Genomic DNA, 23001 nt, shown 5'->3' on the forward strand with positions numbered 1-23001 from the left:
CAAAAGTCGAGGGTCCTGACCCCCAGCCCTGGGCTCCTCCTGCTGCCCCAGGGCCTGCAGAGCCCTGGGGCCAGCTGGCTGGTGCCGAGACTCAGTCCCCCGGGGGCAGAAGCACAGTGCCCTCTGCAGGCTCCCACGTCCCCAAACCGGTTCCCCCCCACACGTCTGCCTGCACTTTTCACCCCTGCCTCTCAGTCCTTGGAGGTGGGCAGTGGCGAAAACCCCAGGCCCACTTTCCATACAAGTAAGGCCCAGGGAAGCTACAGGCCCCGCTCGGGGTCACGGGCCGGAACGAGGTCCTGGACCTCTGACTCAGGTCTGGTGTCAGCTTCTCCTTCTGTAAAATGGAGCATGAGTGCAAACCTAGGGCTGGAGTCTCCCTGGACGAAGGAATTAGAGGATGTTGTAAGGAGCGGGTGGAACGGCACAGTGGCCTGAGGCCAGGGACAGGGCCACATGCCCCTGAGACCCAGTGTCGTAAGGAAGGTGAGAGGGGAGATTCGGCCTTGATGCCTGGGAGGGAATCCTTCCTGCTGAGCCCTGAGACCTGTCCTGTTTCCACACACTGTGCAGAGAAAAAGCTTTCTACAAAGTCATTTATTTTTCCCCAAACCCCCTGTCCCCCCACCCAGTTAACAGAATTCCTCAGAGTCCCACATTTAAATTAGAAATACCCACATCTTCCATTGCTAGCGAAGGGAGATACGTTAGTGGGAAGACATCAGAACTTCAGAAGTTTACTCGACCGGAGGCAGGGCTGGCCAGAGAAGCCAGAGCTGTCTGCCCAGCCCGGGAACAGCACCATGGGGCGGGGGGGGGCTCTGTTCCTACCCCCAGAGGTCCTGGGCTTCCCCTGTGCTGCGCTCTTGGAGTCTGTTGGGCCTTGGCTACCTGCCCACCTGCTCACCCTGGAAAGACTGGGGGACCATCAGCTTCTTTCCAGGTAAGAACGAGGGACGGGATGGGGGTGAGGTACCTAGGTAGCGAGGGGCACATAGAGCAGTACAGTAGGGAACAAGGCAGGAGCCTCTCTCACAAACCGCTATTTCCTCACAAGTTTCTTGCTGAAGGGCAAGATCCTTGAGGGAGCACCTTGTCTTTTCAAAGAGGGTTCCCCAAACCAAACACAGTGCCAACACCCCACAAGTGCTCAGTGAACACTGTTTGGGCACATAAATGAAAGATGGAAAAAGCAGAGGGGCAGAAGCTGACCCTCAGAGACCCAGTGTGGCCGGCACTTGCTTCTCATGGGAACAGTGGGCAGAGGGGGGCTCACGGGGCACACCAGCGCACTACTGTGAAAGAGATCGGACCAGGGGAGGGCTGAACGTGTTTTGGCACGTGCCTCTGTGTCTCTCTGCACGGCTGGGGAGGGTGCCTGTCTGCACTTAGAGGGGAAGGGAAAGGCCAGCACTGGGTGGGGCCAGTGCAGGAGAAGGCAGGAGGAGACACTGCTGGGCCCAAGGAGATGCTGAGGCTGCAGTGCCCCGTCTGAATACACAGGACGACAGGCAGCTCGGGCGGGGAAGGCGGAGGTGTAACTAGTGTATCAGGGCCCCTGGAGAAACAAGGCAGGGTGACTGTGTATCGTATCTTTGGAGAAGTAAGGCAGAGGGTCAGTCTGCATACTGTGTCCTCTGGAGACAAAAGGCAGCCAGGTGGCCCACGTGGCATATCCACTGGAGAAATAAGGTGGTGGGTCATCTGTGTCTTGTGTCCGTGAGAAATAAGGCAGCAGAATGACTCGGGAGCCATGTCCGTTGGAGAAATGAGGCTGCGGGTGTTCTGTGTGTCACATCCACTGCAGAATGAGCAGAGTCACCAGGGTGGGAGCCATGTGTTGGGTGCAGGGAAGCCCCAGCCCGGGGCTCACACCGAGGTCCCAGTGCAGCCAGAGGTGGGAACTCAGGGCAGGGGCAGCAGCTCCCTGGTCCTCGTGGTCAGGCTATTTCTTGCCCATCACCTGCATTTCATGATCAGAAGAAAAAAAGGAGGAAAAAGCATTACATGCAGGAGTTCTACTCTGGGAAGTGTGTCAGAACCCCGGGCACATGGTCATATGCTTCAGGGTGTGAGTGAGCACAAAGTCCGACGGGCAGTCTCCAGACTAAGCCCTGCCCTGAGACCCAAAAGACATAAACACAGGAACTGGGACTCAGCCAGACCGCAAGGGCACCTGCGGGAGACTGCCCAGTGCTTGCCAGCCCTGCTCACTCCCCACAGGCCTACTCACCCAAAACACTTCCCTCCCATCGACCCCTCTGCCTGGCCCGCTTCCCTCCTCCAGCAGGAAACCCTCTCCAACTTCCCTTCCCCACACTGATCTCCCCAACAGCCATGCTGTAGGGAGCCTCCTCCCCCTGGCTCTTCGGGTCCACGTGAGGGTACGCCACGGATTCACAGCCCTGGCCTCACACCCTCTTCCTGGCCTGGATGGAGAGTTCAGGAGGAGAGCCGGGGCATGCATGACCTGGCCCTTCCCTCTGCCATTCTTCAGGGGTCTGTCTGCCTGTTGCAAAAGCAGCTCTCCCTCCTGGGGACTGCCCCTGTGCTTGTCCAGCAAGTCCAGAGCCTGGGGCCCAGACGAGAGCCAAACACGGGAGGAGCATCCAGGAATCCCTGACAGGGACACAGAGGCGACTTGAAATATACTTAAGGTTCCATAAACTTTGGTGACTAACCTTGATTTTCTAAGTAGAAGCCACTCAGATCTAGTAGCAATATTCTGCATCCCGGAATATTTTGTTTAAAATACACACAGAAATACAGATATTTACACACAAACATACATACATAGAAGTGGCTGTTGGTTACTTCAAAAGAATCTAAAACTAACCTGCAACCATTTCCTAATGTAACTGCTTGCTACAATAATATGAGCACTAATAATTGTTAACATTTACTAGTTAACATTTACTAACTACCTAAGTACCAGGTGGCTGCCCTTGTGAGACATTTCCTGGTCTCGCTTGAGTTAGGAGTCACATGATAGGTTCTGACCAATGGGATGAAAACAGGAGTGCCCTGAGCTATTTCTAGACAAGCCCTAGAAAAAACTACACTTCCCTTCCTTCCTTCCCGCCTGCTTCAGGTGTGGGGGGTGCAGGACCTGAAGCAGCCCAGCTGGACTTGGGGACAGAAGCTTCACGCTGAAGGGGCAGAAACCAGGAGGATGGAAGCTGGCTCCAGGACATGAGTGGCCTTCAGATCACCTATGCTTAGACTTTACCAGGAGAGAAATGAGCTCTTGTCCTGGTTAAGCCTGTCATGTCTGTGTCCTAGCAGAGCAGCGGGACCTTGGTCACTCTGCCCTTGGCCACGTGACCAGGGGGCAGTGCAGGCTGCTGGTGTGGGGAGCAGGTCACAGTGAAGGGTGATAATTACTTCCCCATAACCCTCCCTGCCTCCTACACACAGGTGCACGCACGCACAGTCTCAAGCACTGCATGTCATTACCTTCTTTGTTTTCAGAGTGTTTCAGAGGCCGCAGAACTGTAAAAAAGGAAGGAGCACATGGTGAGGAGGGAACTGTGGAAAGTGATGGGACAGAGAGGGAGGAGCTGAGGCAGGGAGGGCCAGAGGGACTGGAGGAGTAGGAGGAGGCGGCAGGAGAGTGGGGACGACATCACAGCACCAGGGAAGGCGCCCTAGGCTGCTGTCCCCAGTCCCAGCTCCACGCTGTGGCTTGTTGCTCTGCTCTCTGGGCCTCAGTTTTCTGCATCTACATGAGAGCAACCACCCTGCCCTCCAGCGGCCGGTGATGTGGACGCGCACTGGGTCTGTTCCATGAACACGATGAAGTAAGAAGCCAAAGGGGCTGCCAATGTCCCCAGATGGCCCGGGGATGGTGGGACACTGACCAAATCTCTAAGCCACCTGCTCCTCCCCACTCCCTCCTTCTGTCAACTACATCTGCCTCTGAACATGCAAACTGGAGGCCCTGTCCCACAGCTATCTACAGCCCGCACACCAAAGGCAGCGAGTTCACTGGCATAATTCGCAGCAGTCCCAGAGGTCAGTCGCCCGCCCTTCCTCCTGCAGCTGTGGGGAGGGGACCTGTGGGAGGGGACCGGTGCCAACTGGCACCCTCCTGAATGGCTCAGCAGGAACCTGCCTCTCCCAGCCCAGAAGCCAGAAGGGAGGACACCAGTGCCCCAGAACCCATTCCCCCGCCGGGCCAGGTTTGTGTCTCCACAGCATCATGACCTTTGCAAACCCCTTTCCTGTCCAGTCACCCCAGAGAACTTGAAAACAAGCCCCTGGTGCCACTGGCGCAGGGGCAGGGTGATGTTTTCCCGATGGAGAACTGAAGCCTGAAAGAGCAAAGCACCTTGACCANCTCTCCCAGCCCAGAAGCCAGAAGGGAGGACACCAGTGCCCCGGGACCCATTCCCCGCCGGGCCAGGTTTGTGTCTCCACAGCATCATGACCTTTGCAAACCCCTTTCCTGTCCAGTCACCCCAGAGAACTTGAAAACAAGCCCCTGGTGCCACTGGCGCAGGGGCAGGGTGATGTTTTCCCGATGGAGAACTGAAGCCTGAAAGAGCAAAGCACCTTGACCAGAGTTACCTGAGCTCTAACCAGAATGGGACTATCTTAGACTATCTGCCTGGTAACAGGACTCCCAGGTGTTTACTAGGCACCAGGTATGACCCTAGGCCATTACAACCCTTACCTCATCTAATTAAACCCACTCAGCCAGTGAAGACAGGCAGTTACTATGAGGAAACTGGGACTCACAGATAAGGAAACTGAGGCTCAGAGAAGCAAAGTGACTAGGCCACCCAGCTTACACGGGCAGGATCTGGAACTGAAACCCAGGTTGCCCTATCTCCTGATCCCTTCCTGCTCACCTAGGAAGCCACCAGACTCCACGGTGCAGGGTTCCTAGGGGCGGAGCCGGCTGGCAGATGGCTAAAGGTGGGCAGGAGAAGTGAAGCGGCCCCTGGGAAGGAATCAGGGAGCTCCACCTCCAGGCCTAACGCTGAGTAGAGACCAAACTCATCCGGGTAAGGAGGCCTCAGTCCACTGGACAAACTTCATTCAACCTCAAGCAGATGTGGCTTCCCTGGGTCCTGGACTCCTCTCCCCAGTCCCTGTGTCCTCCTCTCAGCCAATAAGGAAGGCCAGCTCCAAGCATAGACTTACCTGTCTTAGAGCCTTCTCCATCTCCATCCTGATCCTCAGCTCCTGGAAGACAAATGAAACCTTCCTCAGCTCCATTTTCATCACTGCACTTTCCCACCTCGGGGTGCGGGAAGCAGGCAACTGGGGAGCAGGCGTGGCCTGTGGTCAAGCGTTGGACACAGAGTTGGGCCCTGAGAGCAAAGAGCACAGAGCAGAGCCCGGGGGCCGGATGAAAGGGCTCTCAGCCTGGAGCCCACCATTTGCCCAGCCAAGGACCAGCTCCTGGCTCCACCCATCCGCCCACCCCATCCCCTCACCCATCCACTCGCTCACCAATCCAGTCAACCGCCACCCTCCAACATGGACACCCCCCCCCCCCACTTATCAGCCTACTCATTCTGCCACCAGCCCAGCCAGGCACCACTGCACAGGTGTCACCTGTCCACCAACCAGTCTCCTCTCCACTCACATAGTCACTGTGACAGACTCCAGGTCATCTCCCATCTCTCACTGCCGACTTTCATGTTTACCCAAGAAAACCTCTGTTAACCCGAGTACCACCCACCAGGCAACTCACCCACTGACTGATGTCCACTTCCTCACCCACTGCTCACTAGAGTCGGCTCACTCACCCACCAAGGTCAAGTCACCCATCTAGTGATAGCAGCTCACCACCTGCCTGCCTGTCGCCAAAGTCAACTCCTACTGGCCCCAGCCCAGCAAATGGCAGTCATGCCTTCACAGAGCGACCCCGAACCCACGAAGCAACCACTTTGCTCAATTTCCTGGTTCTAGATCTGCACTGTCACTCACAGACACACCCATGGGACTCACACTCTCATAGTCACACTTGTTTGCACACGCATATTCACATCTCCTCACACTTCAGCCTTATACATCCACCACTCACTTCCAGTCACACTGATATACACACTCATCCCACATATTTGCACCCTCACAGATAGGCTCACACTTGTTTCCACACACAAGACATTCAGCCCGGAGATAACACACACAATCTAGCCCCACTGGCAAACTCAGTCTGTTACTGAGGAGCAACACTCAGACTGGCGTCCCGGACGCCCCGGCACATGCAGGGACGTGTGCACGCGCACTCGCCCCCCCTCACCTGCATTCTCCTCTTCACAGCTCTGTTTGATCTTTCTCCAGCACACAAAGGCCAGGGCCACCAGCAGCACGACGAGACAGACCGAGAGTCCCACAGTCACCCACAGGGCCTCGGGGGGGAACGACACAGGCTGCCCTGGAAGAGGCAGGGAGAGACGGGGAGGAACCATCATCTCCGGCCCCACAGCCACGGGAGCAGCACCCTGGCTCCAAGGTGTCCGTGGGGGGCTCCCCCCGTTCTGAGCGCCAGCACGATGCGGCGTGCCCCTCCAAAGCCCGACACAGCCGTAGCTGGAGAAGACATGCCTCAGCCCGGCAAGGCTGACGAGTCTGCAACTAATGATGCTCGAGGACCTTCTACGGCTTCCTGCTGACATGGGAATAATGCTTCAACCGTCTTAGGACGATTCAAGAACCTCAATAATCTAGCTGCTGCTTAACCTCCCCCAGCCTTTGTACCTTATTCCACTACAGGAACCTCTGCCCCAACTACACCGGCATCCCCATCACTCCCTGAGAAGATGACTGGCCCCCTCCAGCCTCCACACATGGCTGCCGGTTTCCTCTACCTAAAAAGTGCCCCCAAGACCTTCACCTAGCTTAAGTCCACCTCCTCAGGAGACCCTCCCTGACTGTCCCGGCTCTACCTGGTGACAGTCCCTACCCTACGGATAAGGAGTCAGCAAACTAAGGCCTGTCAGCTACCTCTGGCCTGCAGCCTGTGTTTGTATAGCTCGTGAGCTAACAGTGGTTTTTCCATCTGTAAAGTGTTACCAAAACATGGAAAAGGCGGCCCCTGGAGGGTGTGGCTGAGTTGGTTGGGTGTTTCAGTGGTGGGTTCGATTCCTGGTCAGGGCACACGCCTCAGTTGCAGGTTCGGTCCCAGGTCAGCGTGTGTAGAGGAGGCAACCAATCAATGTCTCTTTCTCACAGGATATTTTTCTCCCCCTCTTCCTCCCTCTCTAAAAATCAATAAGCATGTCCTCAGGTGAAGATTTAGAAAAAATGGAAAATGAGGAACACAATGAGATGAAAAAGCAGCAGCCGCAAGACACAGTACATGCCCCACGAAGCCCAAGATGTTTACCATCCAGCCCTTCACAGAAAGCGTTTGCAGACCCTGCATACAGATGAGGGTGGGCAGCGAGGGCGCCAGGGTGGGGAGACATGCCAGGGGCGCATTTCCGTGAAATGCCGAGGGCCCTTCTGTTGGCTGCGTCACGGCAGACGGAAGCATCTGAGTGCCCACGCCTGGGTCAGAGCCGAAGCTGTTCCGAGCATGCCATCTAGCCTAGTTTCTGGGCCCCTACTGGGTCCTGGGAAGAGGCCTTAGGGACAGCAAATCTAACCAAAGACAACGCTGCTTTCCTGCACTCTTTAAAAACCGCAGGCACCCAGGGCACCAGCAGCAGCAGAGAGCGCCCGCCGACAGTGTTGAGAGCAGTGCCCTGAGCCCTTTGGCAGTGGAGGCCCTAGCACAGACACAGGCATCTGTAGCAGGTGTCACTGCCAGCTGGCATGACTGGCAAAGTTGCCACTGTGCATGTTGGCAGCAAAGGGGCCCATCACCCTGATAAGCAGGAGAGGAGGACAGCAGCTGATACGAGGGGTCGGGAGGGCCAGTCTGTGGAGCACATGGGAGAAACTCCTGGAGACCCCAGGGTGAGGCCCCTGCAGCAGTGACAGGGCAGAGCCATGGGAATATCCACAGGGAGACAGACTCCGAGGCTGGTGCCTGGAACACAGGCCAGACTTGCCCTCGTTCCACCAGTCAAGGCCAGAGCAGGGCTCAGAGCCGCGTACACAGGCTCCATGCCCAGTGCCTACTCCACAAAGCCATCTCCACACAGCACACGTGACTTCACTAACCCCCAGCAGGCATGGTGGGGAGAGACCAGGCTGCAGGACTGAAAGTCTGACTCTAAAAATGTTGTGCGAGGCACAAAGCTGCCCAAAGCAAAATACAGGCCAAGGGCTCCAAAGTAGGCCAGACCTGCTTGAACGAAAACAGGAAGGAGGCTGGGTGGTGGGGAGGAGGAAAATCAGACCGAGAGGCTGAGTTCAATTCTGGTCGTGGTTCATCTGCTCACTGCAGGGTGCAGGAACCCAGGCCCACAGACCCCATGCATGAGGTTAGAGGGGCCACGCACCCTCAAAATTGAAATGCAAACTACCGCATTTATCATTTATCCAATTATCAAAGAGCTGCCTGACCCCCAGCAGAGCCAAAGCCACTGTGCCAGGCTGTAGCCTGGGGCAAGTTCTCTCTTCTCTCAGGGCTTCAGTTTCCTCACCTGTGAAATGAAGGCACTTTTAATGTCAGTTGCTAAAGTTTAAAGTAAAGATTTCTGTCCTCAGTGGGATAAACGTAGTCCCTGCAATTACATTTATACCGACAAGCCCCTTCTGTCCGGCAAAGATCCAGTTCAGCCCAGTGTGCAAATTACCAGGATCCCTCGGGGTCCCATCGACTCCCACCTGTCCCCGCAGAATTCTCTCGACCACTCTAGCCAGTCTCACTAGCTGACAGCTCTTATTCTCTCCTGCACACACACTAGACAACACGCTGTTCTTTAAAAGGGGTCAAGGAGACCCCCCAGAACACCCAAGAGGCTGGGGCAGTGACTTCCCCAGAAAGAGCATCGACCCTGAGGTGGTCTCCAGGAGTAGGGTGGGGTCAATCTTGGGGACAGGGTGGGCACAGGGAACACCTAAAAAAGAAGAAGGAATGAATCTTAATACCTAGAAGGTAAGTGAAGGCCTCAGAAGGTCTAGGTACACTTGGGAGGAGAAGAAAATGAGGACTAAGTCAATGAACTCTGAGGCTTGTGCATAATCTGGTGGCCAGGTGCAGACTGGGGCATGGGTGGGCTGGGGTGGGGGTTGGATGGAAGTCATTGGAAGAGAAAACAGGACAGAACCTGCTGTCCTGACCCCAGGGTGCATGAGGAGGCCCCTGGGAAAGGCCAGGTGGCCCATGGGAAGGGACTGAGGAGCCAGAATGAGATCCAGATACAGATGGAGATGGCCTCCCCTGGCCCGAGCACTGGCCTGAGCCCACTTATCTCCAGGTGTAAGGGAAGCTCACTGAGATGGGCACTCGGGAAGGGAAATGGTGTCTGGCCCAGGATCCCCAAACCAGAGACTGTGTATCAATCTAGCATTTGAGCACATGGGGGCAGCAGAGAGAGCCCTGGACATTGTAGCTACAGTGATGGGCTGCTGGGGACTGCCCACTTGCAGAGGCCCAGCTGCCTCCGAATCAGATGGTGCCCATGGATGCAGCAAAGGCTTCCCATCACCCAGAGAAGTCCCCATAGCAAAACCCTCCCTTACCAGGTCCTGGGGCCACGCCTCCGGGCTGCCCCGGAACTCCCGCCCACATCTCAGATTCCAGGCAGGTACTTGGTGTAAGAAGCACAAGTGCTTCTACCTAAGGTGCTCCTAGGAGAGCAAATACTACGAATGCCTCTTATCACTTCATTGAGGCAAGCCCCTTAAGGCCTCCCTCCTTTGGGGAGAGTTCGAGACACCCAAAATGAGTGAAAATGATTTTTCAAGTCTTCTGAGCACCCAAACCTACCTAAATTCCAGCCCAGGGTCCAAAAAGGGGGGGGGTGGCTCCCCCCATCCTCCCCAGATGTTTGTCCCCATACCTGTGACAGCGACAGAGCCGTGAGTGTCCTGCTGCAGCACGGGGTTGCGCACCAGGCAGCTGTAGGTGCCATTAGCACCCAGCACCACCCGCAGGACGCTGCGCACATCAAACAGACCCTGCTCATTGGCCATCTGCGACGTGGTCACGTTGCCCGCCAGAGGCACGCCCTGCCCGTCCTGCCAGAACACCTCCGCCTCAGGGTAGCCCCGGGAGCTGGCGCACGTGATGGTCACCGTGTCCCCAGGCCGCAGGTCCTTGCTGGGCTCCAGGGTCATGCTGGGCTTTGAGTAGGGAGCTGGAGGGGGACAAAGGGAAGAGGACAAGGTAAGGCAAGGGCAGAGGGGGCACAGTGAAGGATCAGGGCGCCTGGCGCTGCGAGTACGGGGGTCAGCATGGGGCAGCGGACAAGGGGCTAGGGCTAGGGAGTGAAAGGGGTGTGCCAAGGGGTGGGGCGCCCCCTTCGGGTGCTCACCTGCCACCTGCAGGCTGACCGCAGCACTGCCAAAGTCCCGGACGCTCACGAAGCAGGTGAAGCTGCCCTCGTCAGCCACACGCACGCGCTGAAGCCTCAGGGAGGCGTTGCCCTGTGCCAGCAGGTCGGGGAAGAGAGCGGTGCGGTTGGCATAAGCGCTGCCCTGGTCCTGCCCCTGCGTGAAGCTGTGCACCAGCTGTTTGGTGTCTGTCAGCTGCCAGATGAGGTTGAGCTGAGCCAGGCTGAAGCCAGGCTCAGGTGAGAAGGAGCAGCGCAGGGTAGTGTCTGCGCCCACCAGGGCCACCACGGGGTTTTCGGGGACCTGGACCTCCAAGGCGGCGCCTGGGGGCAGAGTCAATGGGGTGGGGCGGTCAGAAGGGGCAGGGGCACTCTGGCCCTCCCTAGTCTCCTTCTCCTGGTTGAACTCTAAGCCCCGAACACCTGCCCTTTGAGGCCTGAGACCTAAGGTAAGTTTATTGGCTTCAGGCCTCATTAAATCAGTAAGCACCTGCTGTTTGCCAAGTGTAAGAGTTAGGAATGCAAGACAATAGGACCAAAGTCACACCTATACGAGCCACATTTTAATGGAGGAGAGGGACATAGGAGCACACACATTCTTATTAGCATGTGATTGGGGATAGAAAGGAAGAAAACATTCCCGAACGGATTAGAAAGTAAGGTGGTAGATTTTCAAACACCTGGCAGGTATTTAACAACTGTCTCTGCTGGCTTCATTTTCCCATAAGTATATATTATCTTTATAAATCGGAAAGTGGAACCTAAAAAAAGCATGTACTGAAATGTTAATAGTGCACTTCAGTGAATGAGAAAGGATCACAGTGCTTTTTCTTTTCTTATATAAACATGAGTAATTTTCATACAAGGAAGAAAGCATACCCACACCTTTAATATGGTTACAGGACACATTCTTAGAGCTACTAAGCTGACATGTAAAAAGGATGAAAAGGAGCCCGACACACCAGAGCCTCACGAGAGCCATCGGTCCCATGGGGTGGCCCTGGCATGACAGCTCCCCCACTAGAGTCACAGCCTGAGGGTCAACCCTCCCACTGCCAGGCCAACAGCAACCGGGGCTCAACCTCAACAGGAGGGCACACACCACCCCACCTGGAGCTCCTGGCTCAGGTGAACACAGAGAACGTGCCACTGGGCCCCACGGGACATCTACTGTAAGGCCACTCTACCAAGACGGGGAGTCAGAGCAGCTCCACCTAATGCACAGAAACACACACAGGGAGGCTGCCAACATGAGGAGAGGAAGGAACGTGGCCCAAATACCAGGAAAAAAAACTCTAGAAAAAGAGCTAAACAAAGTGGACACAAGCAGATGCAAAATTTAAAACACTGGTTATAAGCCTGCTCAGTGATCTCAGTGAGAACTTCAACAAAGAGATTGGAAAATATAAAAATGGAAGTAGAAAACATAAAACAGAATCAGTTAGAAATGAAGAATACAATAAATGAAATGAAGAATACATAAAAGGGAATCAACAAGAGAGTGCATGAAGCAGAGGATCAAATCAACCATTTGGAAGATGAGGTGGCAGAAAACACCCAATCAGAAGAGCAAAAAAGAAAAAAGAATCCAAATAGAGGAAGATACTTTAAGGGGCCTGTGGAACAACATCGAGCTCATCAACATATCTATAGCATAAGGGTTAGAAAGGAAAAGAGAGAGAGAGCAGGAATTGAAAGCCATGTGAAGAAGAATAACGGACACTTCCCTAACCTGGTGAAGGAAATAGACATACAAACCCAGGAAGCACAGAGAGTCCCAAACAAGATGAACCCAGAGGGCTACACCAAGACACATCATAATTAAAATGTCAAAGTTTAAAGACAAAGAGATTCTTAAAAACAGCAAGAGAAAAGCATTTAGTTGACTAGAAGGGAGCTCCCATAAGACTGTCAGCTGATTTTTCAACAGAGACTTTGGAGGCCAGAAGGCGTTGGCACAAAATATCAATGTGATGAAAAGCAGGGACCTAGAGCTAAGATGACTCTATCCAGCACAGCTATCGTTGAGAATGGAAGGCAGATAAAGAGCTTCCTAGACAAGGTAAAGCTAAAGGAGTTCCTCACATCAAACCAGCAGTACATAAAATGTTACAGGGTCTTCTTTAAGAAAAAGGAGAAGGTAAAAAATATGAATAATAACATGGCAATAACTACATATCTATCAACAACTAACTTAAATGTAAATGGATTAAACACTCCGGTGAAGAAACACAGGGTGGCTACATGGACAACAAAACAAGACCCTTACAGATGCTGCCTATGAGAGACCCACTTCAGATCAGAGACACCCACAGACTGAAAGTAAACGGATGGAAAAAATATTTCATGAAGATGGAAATGAAATTAGAAAGCTGGAATAGCAATACTTTTACCAGACAAAAAAGACTTTACAACAAAGGCTGTACCAAGAGATAGACAAAGACCCAGCAATTCTACTTTGGGGTATTTCTCCAAATCCAAAACACTAATTTGAAAAGATATATGCACCCTTATGTTCACTGCAGCATCATGTAGCCCAGATATGGAAGCAATCTAAGTGTCTGTCCATAGATGAATGGGTAAAGAAGTGGGACATATATATAGTGGAATATGATAGCCATAAAAAAGAATGACATTTTACCATTTGCAACAGCATGGATGGACCTAGAGGGTATTTATGCTAGGTGAAATAGTGATTTCATTTAGCATAAACGCTCTCTGATATGTGAAATGACATCAGATATGATATCTGATATGTGGAATAGTGATTTCACTCATATGTGGAATCTGAAAAGCAAAATAAATGAATAAAACAAAATACAAACACATACAGAGAACATGCTGATGGTTCCCCGATGGTAGGGTGCTTCGCGGGGCTGGGAGTAAAAGGTGGAGGGCTTGAGAAGTACAAGTTGGCAGTTACCAAATAGTCACGGCGATGGGAAGTACAGCATAGGGACTACAGCCAGAAATACTGTAACAATTTCATGGGGTTAGAAAGGTACTAACACCATAAACACCGTTGGGGTGATCACTTCATAAGTTTTATGTCTAATCCCTATGCTGTTTACCTGAAACTAATAGAATGTGTCAGGTACAATTAAAAAATAAAAAATATTAAAAAAAACTTTTAAGGAGAAGAGCCTGACATACCAAGACCTGGGGTAAGAGCTGCACGTAGAGGCACCTGTAGGTGGACAGGCCCCGAGTCAGGACCCACTTACTACATGACAGTGTCAGGAAGCTGGCAGTGTGGCCAAATCATCTGGGTGGGGGAGCTCTGTGAGGCTGGTGAGGAATTTAGGGCTGTGTACATGTGATGGAAAGTCATTGGGGAGTTATTCGGGCATAATCTGAGTGCGTAGAACTCACTCGGGCTCCCTGTGGAGGACGGATTCTGCGGCCACTTCAGTGGTCCCTGGAAGAAGTGGTGATGGGTTAGCTCCTGAGGGTGGCAGTGGGGATGGAGAGAATGGGACAGCTGGGAGGTTCATTTAGGAGGCAGAACAATCAGGGCTCGCTAATGGAGTCAACGTGAGGGGAGCACAGGAACGAGGATCCCAGCAGCCCGGGGTCCACTCCATCCCCAGGGGCAGGGCCAGGGACAAACCCCACTTCCTTCTACTCCCCGCCCTCCAACCTGTGCATTTACCCTATAACCTCCCCACTCCATCACTTCCGCCTTCAATTCAGCTTTTCTTTTAGAGCCCTGGAAAGTTAGGGAGGGGCCCCCAGTGATCTGTCTCTTGAGGAGGTGCCCCCTACCGCGGCATTGCCATTCTCAGGTACTAGATTAAGTCTCTGCTTTGGATACCAGCAAAGCAGGCACACCCAAAAAGTGTGAAAATCAGTCTTAACACAAAATTTACTGAGTACAGAACTCATAAAGATTTCCTGGATTTAGAAAAATGACATTTTATTGTGAACTGCACACAGGGTAGGGGGTTTTATAATCTTTGCAGTGCACTGAGCTCTCTGAAGGTCTAAAACTGGCCCTGAATCCCTCCGTGCAACCCCAGGCGCCCCAGGCCAGCTCTGCAACTGGAGATCAACTGCACTAAGGTGCCCTTTTTGGGGCATTTGGGGAATGAAACCTGAGGAGTCACCCAAACAAATTCCTTTCTCTAGCAGGGATGTCCAATCCCTGACCCACGGGCTGCATGTAGCCCAGCATGGCTATGAATGCAGCCAACACAAAATCGTAAATTTACTTAAAACCTTTTTTTTTGCTCATCAGTTTTCATTAGTGTTTGTGTATTTAACGTGTGGCCCCAAACAACTCTTCCTCCAGTGTGGCACAGAGATGCCAAAAGGTTGGACACCTAGAGAAATAGGAGCAGCAGCGGATAAACAGAGGCTTCCTCTTTGTGACCACTAGAGGGCACCAGACACTCAGCTTTGTCATCCCCCGCGGAGGAAGAAGGTACAGATGAGGCTTTGAAACATAAAGTGAGAATATTATGATGAAAGTAGCTGCCATTGTCGAATGCCAACTCGGAACCAAGCACTGTGCAGGAAGACTTACATCATTTATTCAACACGGTGACTGAGCACCTATTATGGGGCTAGTACCGATCCTGTTCTCTGAGCAGGGAAAGCAACAAGAAACACAACATGTCGAGTGGAGACAAATGCTAGAAGCAGCATGAAGTAAGGTCGGGGATGGGGAGGGATGTGTTATTTTATACCAGGTGGCCAGGAAAACCTGACTGAGGAGGTGACCCTGGACATATTAGTGCTCACAATGCCATTTTATAGAAGAAATGGAAGCTAAGAAATGTAAAATGGGTTTCCTGTGGCGTCCTGGAAGTGGAAATGAGCGTGGACAGGGTACAGGAGAGGCTGGGAGGAGGTTTGCCAAACCCTTCCGATCCCACTAGACAGAGTCTCCACAGGACCCAGGGTGGGAGTGCGATCCCCTCCCCCACCTCCAGCCCAGCCCGGCCCGGCGCCCCTCACCTGTGAGGCAGAAACACAGCACTCTTAGGGCAGTGGCCACATGCACACCTGTGGCAGGACTTCCCATCTTCCTCTGAGGCAACTGACAGCTGGGCTCTCGGTGGAGGAAGGCTGCCCCTGCCTGTGAGGAAGAGGAAGTCAGCCTTTGTCTCAAAAGGTCCTCTCCAGGCACATTCCACTCATCTCCCCTGGACCAGCTTGGGGCCAGGTTGCAACCGCCAGCTGGGATGTCCTTCTTCCCGCATACCCACAAGGCTCCTCCCGGCTGAGGCAATTTTTGAGAGATTCTGGTAGGAGGGAATTAAATCACTGGGGAGGCTAAACCAGGACAGGTCGCTGCGACCCACCCTTTCAGAACCAGGATGCAAATATAAGCAGAAGGAGGCAAGCAGAGGCAAGATAGGCCAGCTCAGGGCAAGGATGTGCTCATTTGGGTTCAGGGAGAGAAGCACCCAAGGCTGGAGCCAGAGCTTCATAAAGATTACTCCACAAACACCTGCAGGGTAAGTGAGACAAGCTGGGCAGAAGAGAGGAAGCAGGTCTGGGTGAAAGGGCCAGGACTGGAGAATGCGGGGAAAGAAAGAGAGCAGTCAGGGTCTGTGGTTTTGTGCCCAGTGACCAGTGGGGTACTCACTGAGACAGAACGCAGAATGGTTCAGCACAGGGCATAGGAAGTTAGCGCAGCTTGCGTAGTGACTTCCAGGGGTGAGTTCTAGGAGGCAGTGAGGTGCACAAGTGTGGGGCCCAGAGAGAGAACATTTGCTGATTTAATACACTAGACGGATCAGAAATGGAAGGGGCCAGGACCGGGGCTGACCCCCGAGGCTGCAGTGAGGACTGAGAGATGGGTCTGTGGCGGCAGGTCAGACCTCAGCAGGGGGCCCATACCTCCCTGGATCTCTGCTAGGCAGTTAGACAAGGGCAGAGCAAGGGGATGGGCTAGGTACAAGTTACCACAGCAGAAAGCCCCAGGTGTCTAGCAACTGGCAAAACTGGGAAACCAAGGACCTATCCCCTAGGGTGACCTTTCCTCCCTGGCATATCACCCGGCCGTGTGGCTCAGGACCTCCTTTGACCTCCCCTGGCTTGTCACTAGTCACGCAGTAGACCCCCTTGGAGGAGGACACAAGGGGCCAAAGGGTGGTCTCGTGCAACTCCCATCTGTGCCCTTGCAAGACCACTTCCTTCAGCACTGACCCCTGGGGATGACATCTAGGCCTCCAATGTTGCCGCCCCAGGCCCAGAAAAGCAGCAAAACAAGACAGGTGACCCCATGGCTGCCTCAGGACCAGATGAAATGACTAATGACCCCCCTGACCTGACGCCAACGAATCAGTGGAGACCAGGACCCTGAAAGGACACACCTGGAAAGCCGATGACTATTCTGTTGAGACCCGCCCTTGGGACCTTCCCTAAAATCTCCATCCTCAAAATCCCTTAGGACAGAGGACCCAGTACAAGCACACCTGTGCCCTTCCCTTGCCCCTCTTCTCCCCCTGCCAGGTGTGTTACCTTTCTCTCTCCTAAGTTCCAAGGGCCCTTCTCTTGCCTGTGTAATTTGTTTCCCGAGCACGTTCCTTCTACAGCTCACTTCTTCTACCTCTGTGACTTCCTAACCAAACTTTTATAGTTTCAGTCTCATCTCTGAATCCTTTCTTAGAACTCATTTATCAAGGTTTTTTAACCAAGCTCCGCTCTGCTTCCACTGTCCAACACCTGGTGCCCACGGTGTCTGACTCGGGTGGGCTGGGGTGGGCTGCGGGAGCCTCTGCCTGTGCCCAGAGCTGCTGCCGGCCCGCTCGTGCCCAGCCACACACACACGGTGCCAATGGGCGCTGTCTGACACGGATCAGCAAGCCTGGAAACGATTTCACATTCTCATAACCCCAGGGGGAGACAGGCTGAACTACTTGACCCCATTTTGTAAGAGAAAAGAAAACAAGCTTAAAACCCAGATAAGTGAAGTGGGGACACAACGTGCTGTGATTTGCCCGTGAGCACAGCGGAGAAGTGTCTGAGTTCCCAACCACATCTTTCTGCCCTTCCACGGGGCAAAACTCCACAGCCACTGACATCAGTTCCAGTCACAGGCAGAGGGCCTCGGCCCTGCTAATCCCAACTAAGCACCCTCCAGAGCCCACACACCCAGAAGCGGGGCTGAGGGAGTCCCTCAACCTCACCCGGTGCTTCCTGCCAGCCCCCTCCCAGCTGTCGGCAGTGGGGAAGCCCTGAGCAGCCACTTCCTTCCCAGATGCTTCCGGTCCAAACCTGGGGACCCACAGCCTCACCAACCGCTGAGTCAGCAGCCTGGGCTCCATGCATAAAACATCCTTGGCAAGCAGCACATCCTGCCATAGGGCCACCGAGGCCCCCAGGAAAAGCTCGTGGCCTGCCATGCCTGCCTGTCCCCCAAGGAAGCACCCAGGCTGAGGATTAAGACGCTCCCAGATTCCAAGTCTCCCTTCCTCACTTCTATCCCCAGAGAAGCCAAGGCCTGTCTGATGTTCCTAGGCCCCGCACTCTCTGCCTGCTGCTCACGCCTTCCGTCTCCCATCCCGACCCTGCAGACACCCTCCACTGTCCCCACAGATCACCCCATTCTCTGCACTGCCTCCTAAGACATGAACCTGCTCACATCCCAGCCCTTGCTCAGAGCCTCCCACAGCTCCCCATTTACTACTAAAGTATACAGGCCCCGCCCAGTACTCCCAGGTCTCTTGGGAATCCCTGCCACCTCTGTGAGTGTGGGGATCAGGGAGCACTCTCACCTCATCAGACCTATCCGGGCTCCCCAGGGGCTAAGATCTCTTTCCCTCCAGTGGAAGAATGAGGGAGGCCCCAGGGCTGGGTGTTGGGCTTGCTCCCTTTTCTCCTTTCCTAGATGCTGGACCCAGGGAAGCCTCCTCCTTTGTGGCTTACCCGGACAGCCCAGCACCCAGTGGCTCCACCACAACAGCCAGGCACCCAAAGGCATAGGGCAGGAAGGAAAAACACACCTGAGAGACGAGGCACTGCTCCGTGAACAGGAGCCTGCCTGGGAACACAAACCCAATCACCGCCCCTGGCGACAGATGAGCTACCTGCCTAGACCGAGAACTGCAGGCACTGGCACCGCCCTCCCCCTTCTCTCTGCAAAGGGGAATTCTCACCCCCAGGCTGTGTGCCGTCCCTCCCGGTGAGTCAGTCACCAGCCAGCCGTTCCTTCCCCTCCTTTTCCTGCCCCCTCCTCCTGTCCCAGTCCTGGCTGTCTGTGGGAACTCCAAGGAACTCTGCCAGGAGAGATCTCCAAAAGAAGCAGGAGTGAGGGGCCCAGGGCCACCTTTAGCCTGAAAGTGCAGCAGGCGCAGTCCACCTCCAAAAGAGGTGGAGCCACAGGGAAACGCCTGAGAAAGGATGCAAGATGTGACCCCCGAGGGCTAAGGCTGGGCTCTATGCCAAGGTGCCTCGGAATGGGGGGTGTCCTAGAGGGACTCCTTCCCTCACCATGGCTACCAGCGGCAGCCCATATTCTCCTGCCTTCTCCCAATCCCTGCAGGGACTGCTTGGGCGACCCTTCCCACGAAGAAGGCAAGAAGTGCAGCACTTCTAAAAATGGCGGTTGAGCCCCTGGATACAGCTATGCCTGAGGCAAGGTGCACATCCAGACTGCCCAGGCACTTCAGCCGGTCTTTTCCCGCCCCCCCCCCCCACCGCCTTAAGCCAATTTGAGCTAAGTTTCCCTATCTGACAATTGAAGAAGTCCTTGAATATACATTTATCCATGTACTCAGTAATGCATTTAATGACTAGACAGGTACTGGGGCTAGAGAGATGACTCTACATTCCAACTGGGAAGGTGGGCATGCACACAGATCATTGAAGTTCAGTAGAGTGTGTGGCTTAAGATACAGGGAGGCCCACTGAGCGGCCCCTCAGAGACCTGACAACTGAACCTGAAAACTGATGAGCACTTCCCAGGTAGACAGACTGTGAAAGGTGGCCCCTCCCCAGTCCCAGCCCTCCTGCTACTGCCTGTCTGCCTCTCAGGCAGATCTCTTTGAAGAGGTAGAAAGTGAGCCCAAATTTGAGGTTCTAGTCCTCACTCTGACACTCTACTATACAGTCTTAACAGGTCACTTCCCCTCTCTGAGTTCAATGTTTCCTTCCACTAAAAAAGCTTTGCTGGTTGTTGTTAGAATTTCATTCATGTGTTAAGCCTTCAGGTACTACATCCCTAGGGTCTATTAGCCAATTAGCTGCATGCAGGTCTTACTGAAATGTGCAAAATCATCATTACAGAAATAACTAGTTTTCCTCTTATGCCTCATATCTCCTCTTCTATTGTAGCATTTTTAGTTAGGTACAGGGTCACTCAGCTAAAGACTACAGATCCCAGCCTGCCTTGCAGCTGGGTGTGGTCACATGACCATTTTCAACAGCGAACAGGGTGTGAGAACAACTGCTGTGCACAACTTCTGGGTCATGCCTTGAAAGAAAGGGCATATACCCTCTCTCTTCTCTTCCCTGTTGGCTCTGGCTGGAACGCAGATGTGGGGAGCCACCTGGGACCATGCTGCCGGCTACACCCTGAGGACAGCAGAGCAGCAAGACAGAAGGCCCTGGGTTGCACTATCAGCCCGGAACATACCAGGACGGTCATGTGGGCTAGAAATAAGCATCTATTCTAGCTCTCTTTCTTACAGCCCTTAGTGTGACTAATTCAGGAAGCCATCCCTCCCTTACTTTCCCTCTTTTTCTCCCCACTCTGCTGACCCCATGAAAATTGCCACTGCTCAGAGGAGAAAAAAATACCCCACACCTAAAATAAGTATTTCAAAAGAAAAACTGGACACTGTCTCATCAGAGTCACTCAGTGATGTCTGGCCTAGATTTATTTCAAAGGTAGACGTGACGAGCTTGGGGACTGTGTGGGAGGGAGGGGCTGAGAAAGTCGAGGCCACACTGATGGCTTGAACAAACAGGAGCAAATGGGCAGGCACACAAAGGGGACCCTGGAAGTGACGCACGTTTAGGGGGAAGTATGGTTCCTGTTGGGCTTGAGCTATGGATCATCCCTGCCAAAATGCCTGGTGGACCCCTTGGACACACAGAGAACAGAGAACAAACAGAGAACAGTTTGGACACACAGAGAACAGAGAACAAACAGAGAACAGTTTGGACACAGACTCAGAACAGAGAGGGGCAAGGGAGCCATCTGTGCACTGGTGGGAGCGAAAGCCAAAGTCAAGATCATTGAGGGAGACTATAGAGTGAGAAGACACCCCCACAAATTCTGGAGAAACTGTGGAAATCAATAGTCAGGTATCAGAACAGGGAACCTCTTTCTGGCCACCATCACAACCTCTGTTTGCCCCCTCTCCTGACAGACACCCACCACCTCCCAAGTCAGTGTCCTGGCTTTTGGGCAGCTCCCATTGGCGGAAAGCTCCACCTTAGGTTGAGCCAAAAATCTCTCCCTCATACAGCCCACGTCAGCCCTCATGCGAACCCTTGGACCATGCAGAACAAGTCTGTCCCCTACCTTGTAATATTCAATCTTCCCCTCTCTTGAGGTCACCAATGGGCATCCATGTCATAGTGTTCACCAAACGACACCAAATGATAGACTATCAAAGCTACAGCCAACGACCATCCGTGGTTTTCACGGATTGCTGCCGATCCATGTGTGGACGGAAAAGGGGCCACACAATGGTCCTGACAAGCTCGGGAGAGGCCTGCACGGTGGGCCTGACACACGCCGAGACCAGAGTAACCCAGCAGGACGGTCTGAAGGTGGAAATGCCTCACTGAACGTGGGTCATGGCCGGCAGTCACATCCTAGGCCTGTAGCTTCCTGGACCCAAGTCAGTGTTGACAGTAAGTGAGCCTGTCCACTGTCTTTTTGCATCTAAGGTAGCACACCTTTGAAACATCAGAGTACTCTGCTTTCTGGACCCCTCAGGGCACAACCTGGCCAGACCAGAACACCAGGCCCCAGAACCCCGCCCTGCTGTTTTGTTGCCCACATACCATCTCTATGTGCTGTGAACAGTAACTACCCTGTACCCACTGATACAAAAGAAGCACCTGCCTTCGTTTCACTCTCTAATCAATCCCAGAGGTCTCCCTGCGGTGCGTTCTTCGGCCTCCCAGATCTACCACCAGTGGGTTTCCTGTCGCCCTCCGTACAGCTCCTCTTTAACTCGAAGGTGCAAAATAAGCTGCAACAATGGCTGGAACACAGGTTCTCTGGAGCTGTTTCTCAATCCACCGAGGTTTCGCTTCCTGGCAATTGTCATCCGTTTGGTTCAAATAAGCTCATAGAAATTCTTCTCAGGTTCGGACATTTCTTATCTCAGAACACGCCTCTTCCATCCTCTTCTGAGGGATTTGGGGAAGAGCTGGAGCTTAAGAGGAGATTTCAGTTTCACTACTACATTTCATCTGGTTAAGCTGAGTTCATCACGCCAACTGCCGGGATCTTTTTTTTTTAATTTTACCAAAATATGCATACCATAAAGCTTACCATTTTAATCATGTAACTGTGGTGTAACTGTGATCTTCTGAAGTTCTGTTTGGACAGTTCCTGGTACACAGAGCGTGCACAACCCTTTTTCGGTGGACGAAGAACAGGGAGTGAAAGAATGCCGTCCAGAAAGGTTGCTCTCCTCTCCGAGCTCTGTCTCTTGTGTTGTCAAGGCCCTTGAGGCGAAGGCAGGAGTGGGAGGAGCCCACAGCCCTAGGACCAGTGTCCGTCCCATGTTTAGGCCTGTGAGCCTTCCCCCTCAAGCTGCCACCCCGCCACCCACCGGCTCCTCTCCACCCCTGGGCTGTCATGGGATGCGTCTCGGCTTCCGGTAATAGACCAGTCGCATGGAGGAGAAGCAGAAAAGAGATTCCCATGAGGAAGCCAGCCTGATAATTGGCTCCAGGATTCTGTCAGGGATTAAGGACAAGTTCACACACCTGTTGTTCCCACAATCTACCTTCTTCCCCGTAGAACTGGTTACTTGCCCACCTCCAGTCTCCCATCCTTCATTTCTCCATTCCTGCAACACCCGTGTCCTGGGGGCACTGTGTCAGGTACTACAGACAGTGACAGATGTACAGACACACCTGCATGAATGTTCTTGTTCTAGTGTTGGACTGGGCTTATCAAGTTTCCTAAGCCCACCGCATGACATTATTGTGTTTGCAGCAAATAATAATACTAAAAGCCAACAGTGTTAAATGCCTGCTACCCACCAGGATTTTTTCTAAGTGCTTTTACACACACTAACTCCTTTAAGCTTCCCCAAAAGTCTAGGCACTATTTTTATCCCATTTTGCAGATGGGGAAATTCAGGTAAGTCATTAACTTACCCGAGGTTACAGAGCTACTAAGTGGCATATCCGAAATATCCCTTTTATATATTTCTTATACTTTATTTATTGACTTTAGAGAGGAAAGGACAGACGGACAGACACACAGACACTGATTTATTGTTCCACTTGCTGATGCATTTATTGGTTGATTCTTATATGTGCCCTGACCGGGGATTGAACCTGCAACACTGGCATGTTGGGACATGCTACCAACATGCTACCTTCCAGGGCTGAAATGTCACTTTTATAAAAAAATAGGAAGGGGTTCGGGAGAAAATATGTAATTAAAATAGCC

General features: G+C 53.2%; 1 protein-coding gene across 1 annotated transcript in view; it reads right to left on the minus strand.

The window, feature by feature from the left end:
* Positions 1-582: 582 nt before the first annotated feature.
* CD276 (CD276 molecule) overlaps positions 583-23001 on the minus strand; it is a 31735-nt gene continuing 9316 nt past the window's right edge. The window contains exons 5-11 of the mRNA XM_037046906.1: positions 15363-15483; positions 10386-10727; positions 9912-10208; positions 6257-6391; positions 5149-5190; positions 3457-3492; positions 583-1963 (exon numbers count right to left, since the gene is read on the minus strand). Coding sequence (XP_036902801.1) covers positions 1941-1963; positions 3457-3492; positions 5149-5190; positions 6257-6391; positions 9912-10208; positions 10386-10727; positions 15363-15483 — 996 coding nt within the window. The 3' untranslated portion in view covers positions 583-1940. The remainder of the gene's footprint in view (positions 1964-3456; positions 3493-5148; positions 5191-6256; positions 6392-9911; positions 10209-10385; positions 10728-15362; positions 15484-23001) is intronic.

The sequence above is a fragment of the Sturnira hondurensis genome, unplaced genomic scaffold (assembly GCF_014824575.4).
Source record: "Sturnira hondurensis isolate 20B ecotype Veracruz unplaced genomic scaffold, ASM1482457v3 Scaffold0005329, whole genome shotgun sequence".
NCBI classification, from domain to species: domain Eukaryota; kingdom Metazoa; phylum Chordata; class Mammalia; order Chiroptera; family Phyllostomidae; genus Sturnira; species Sturnira hondurensis.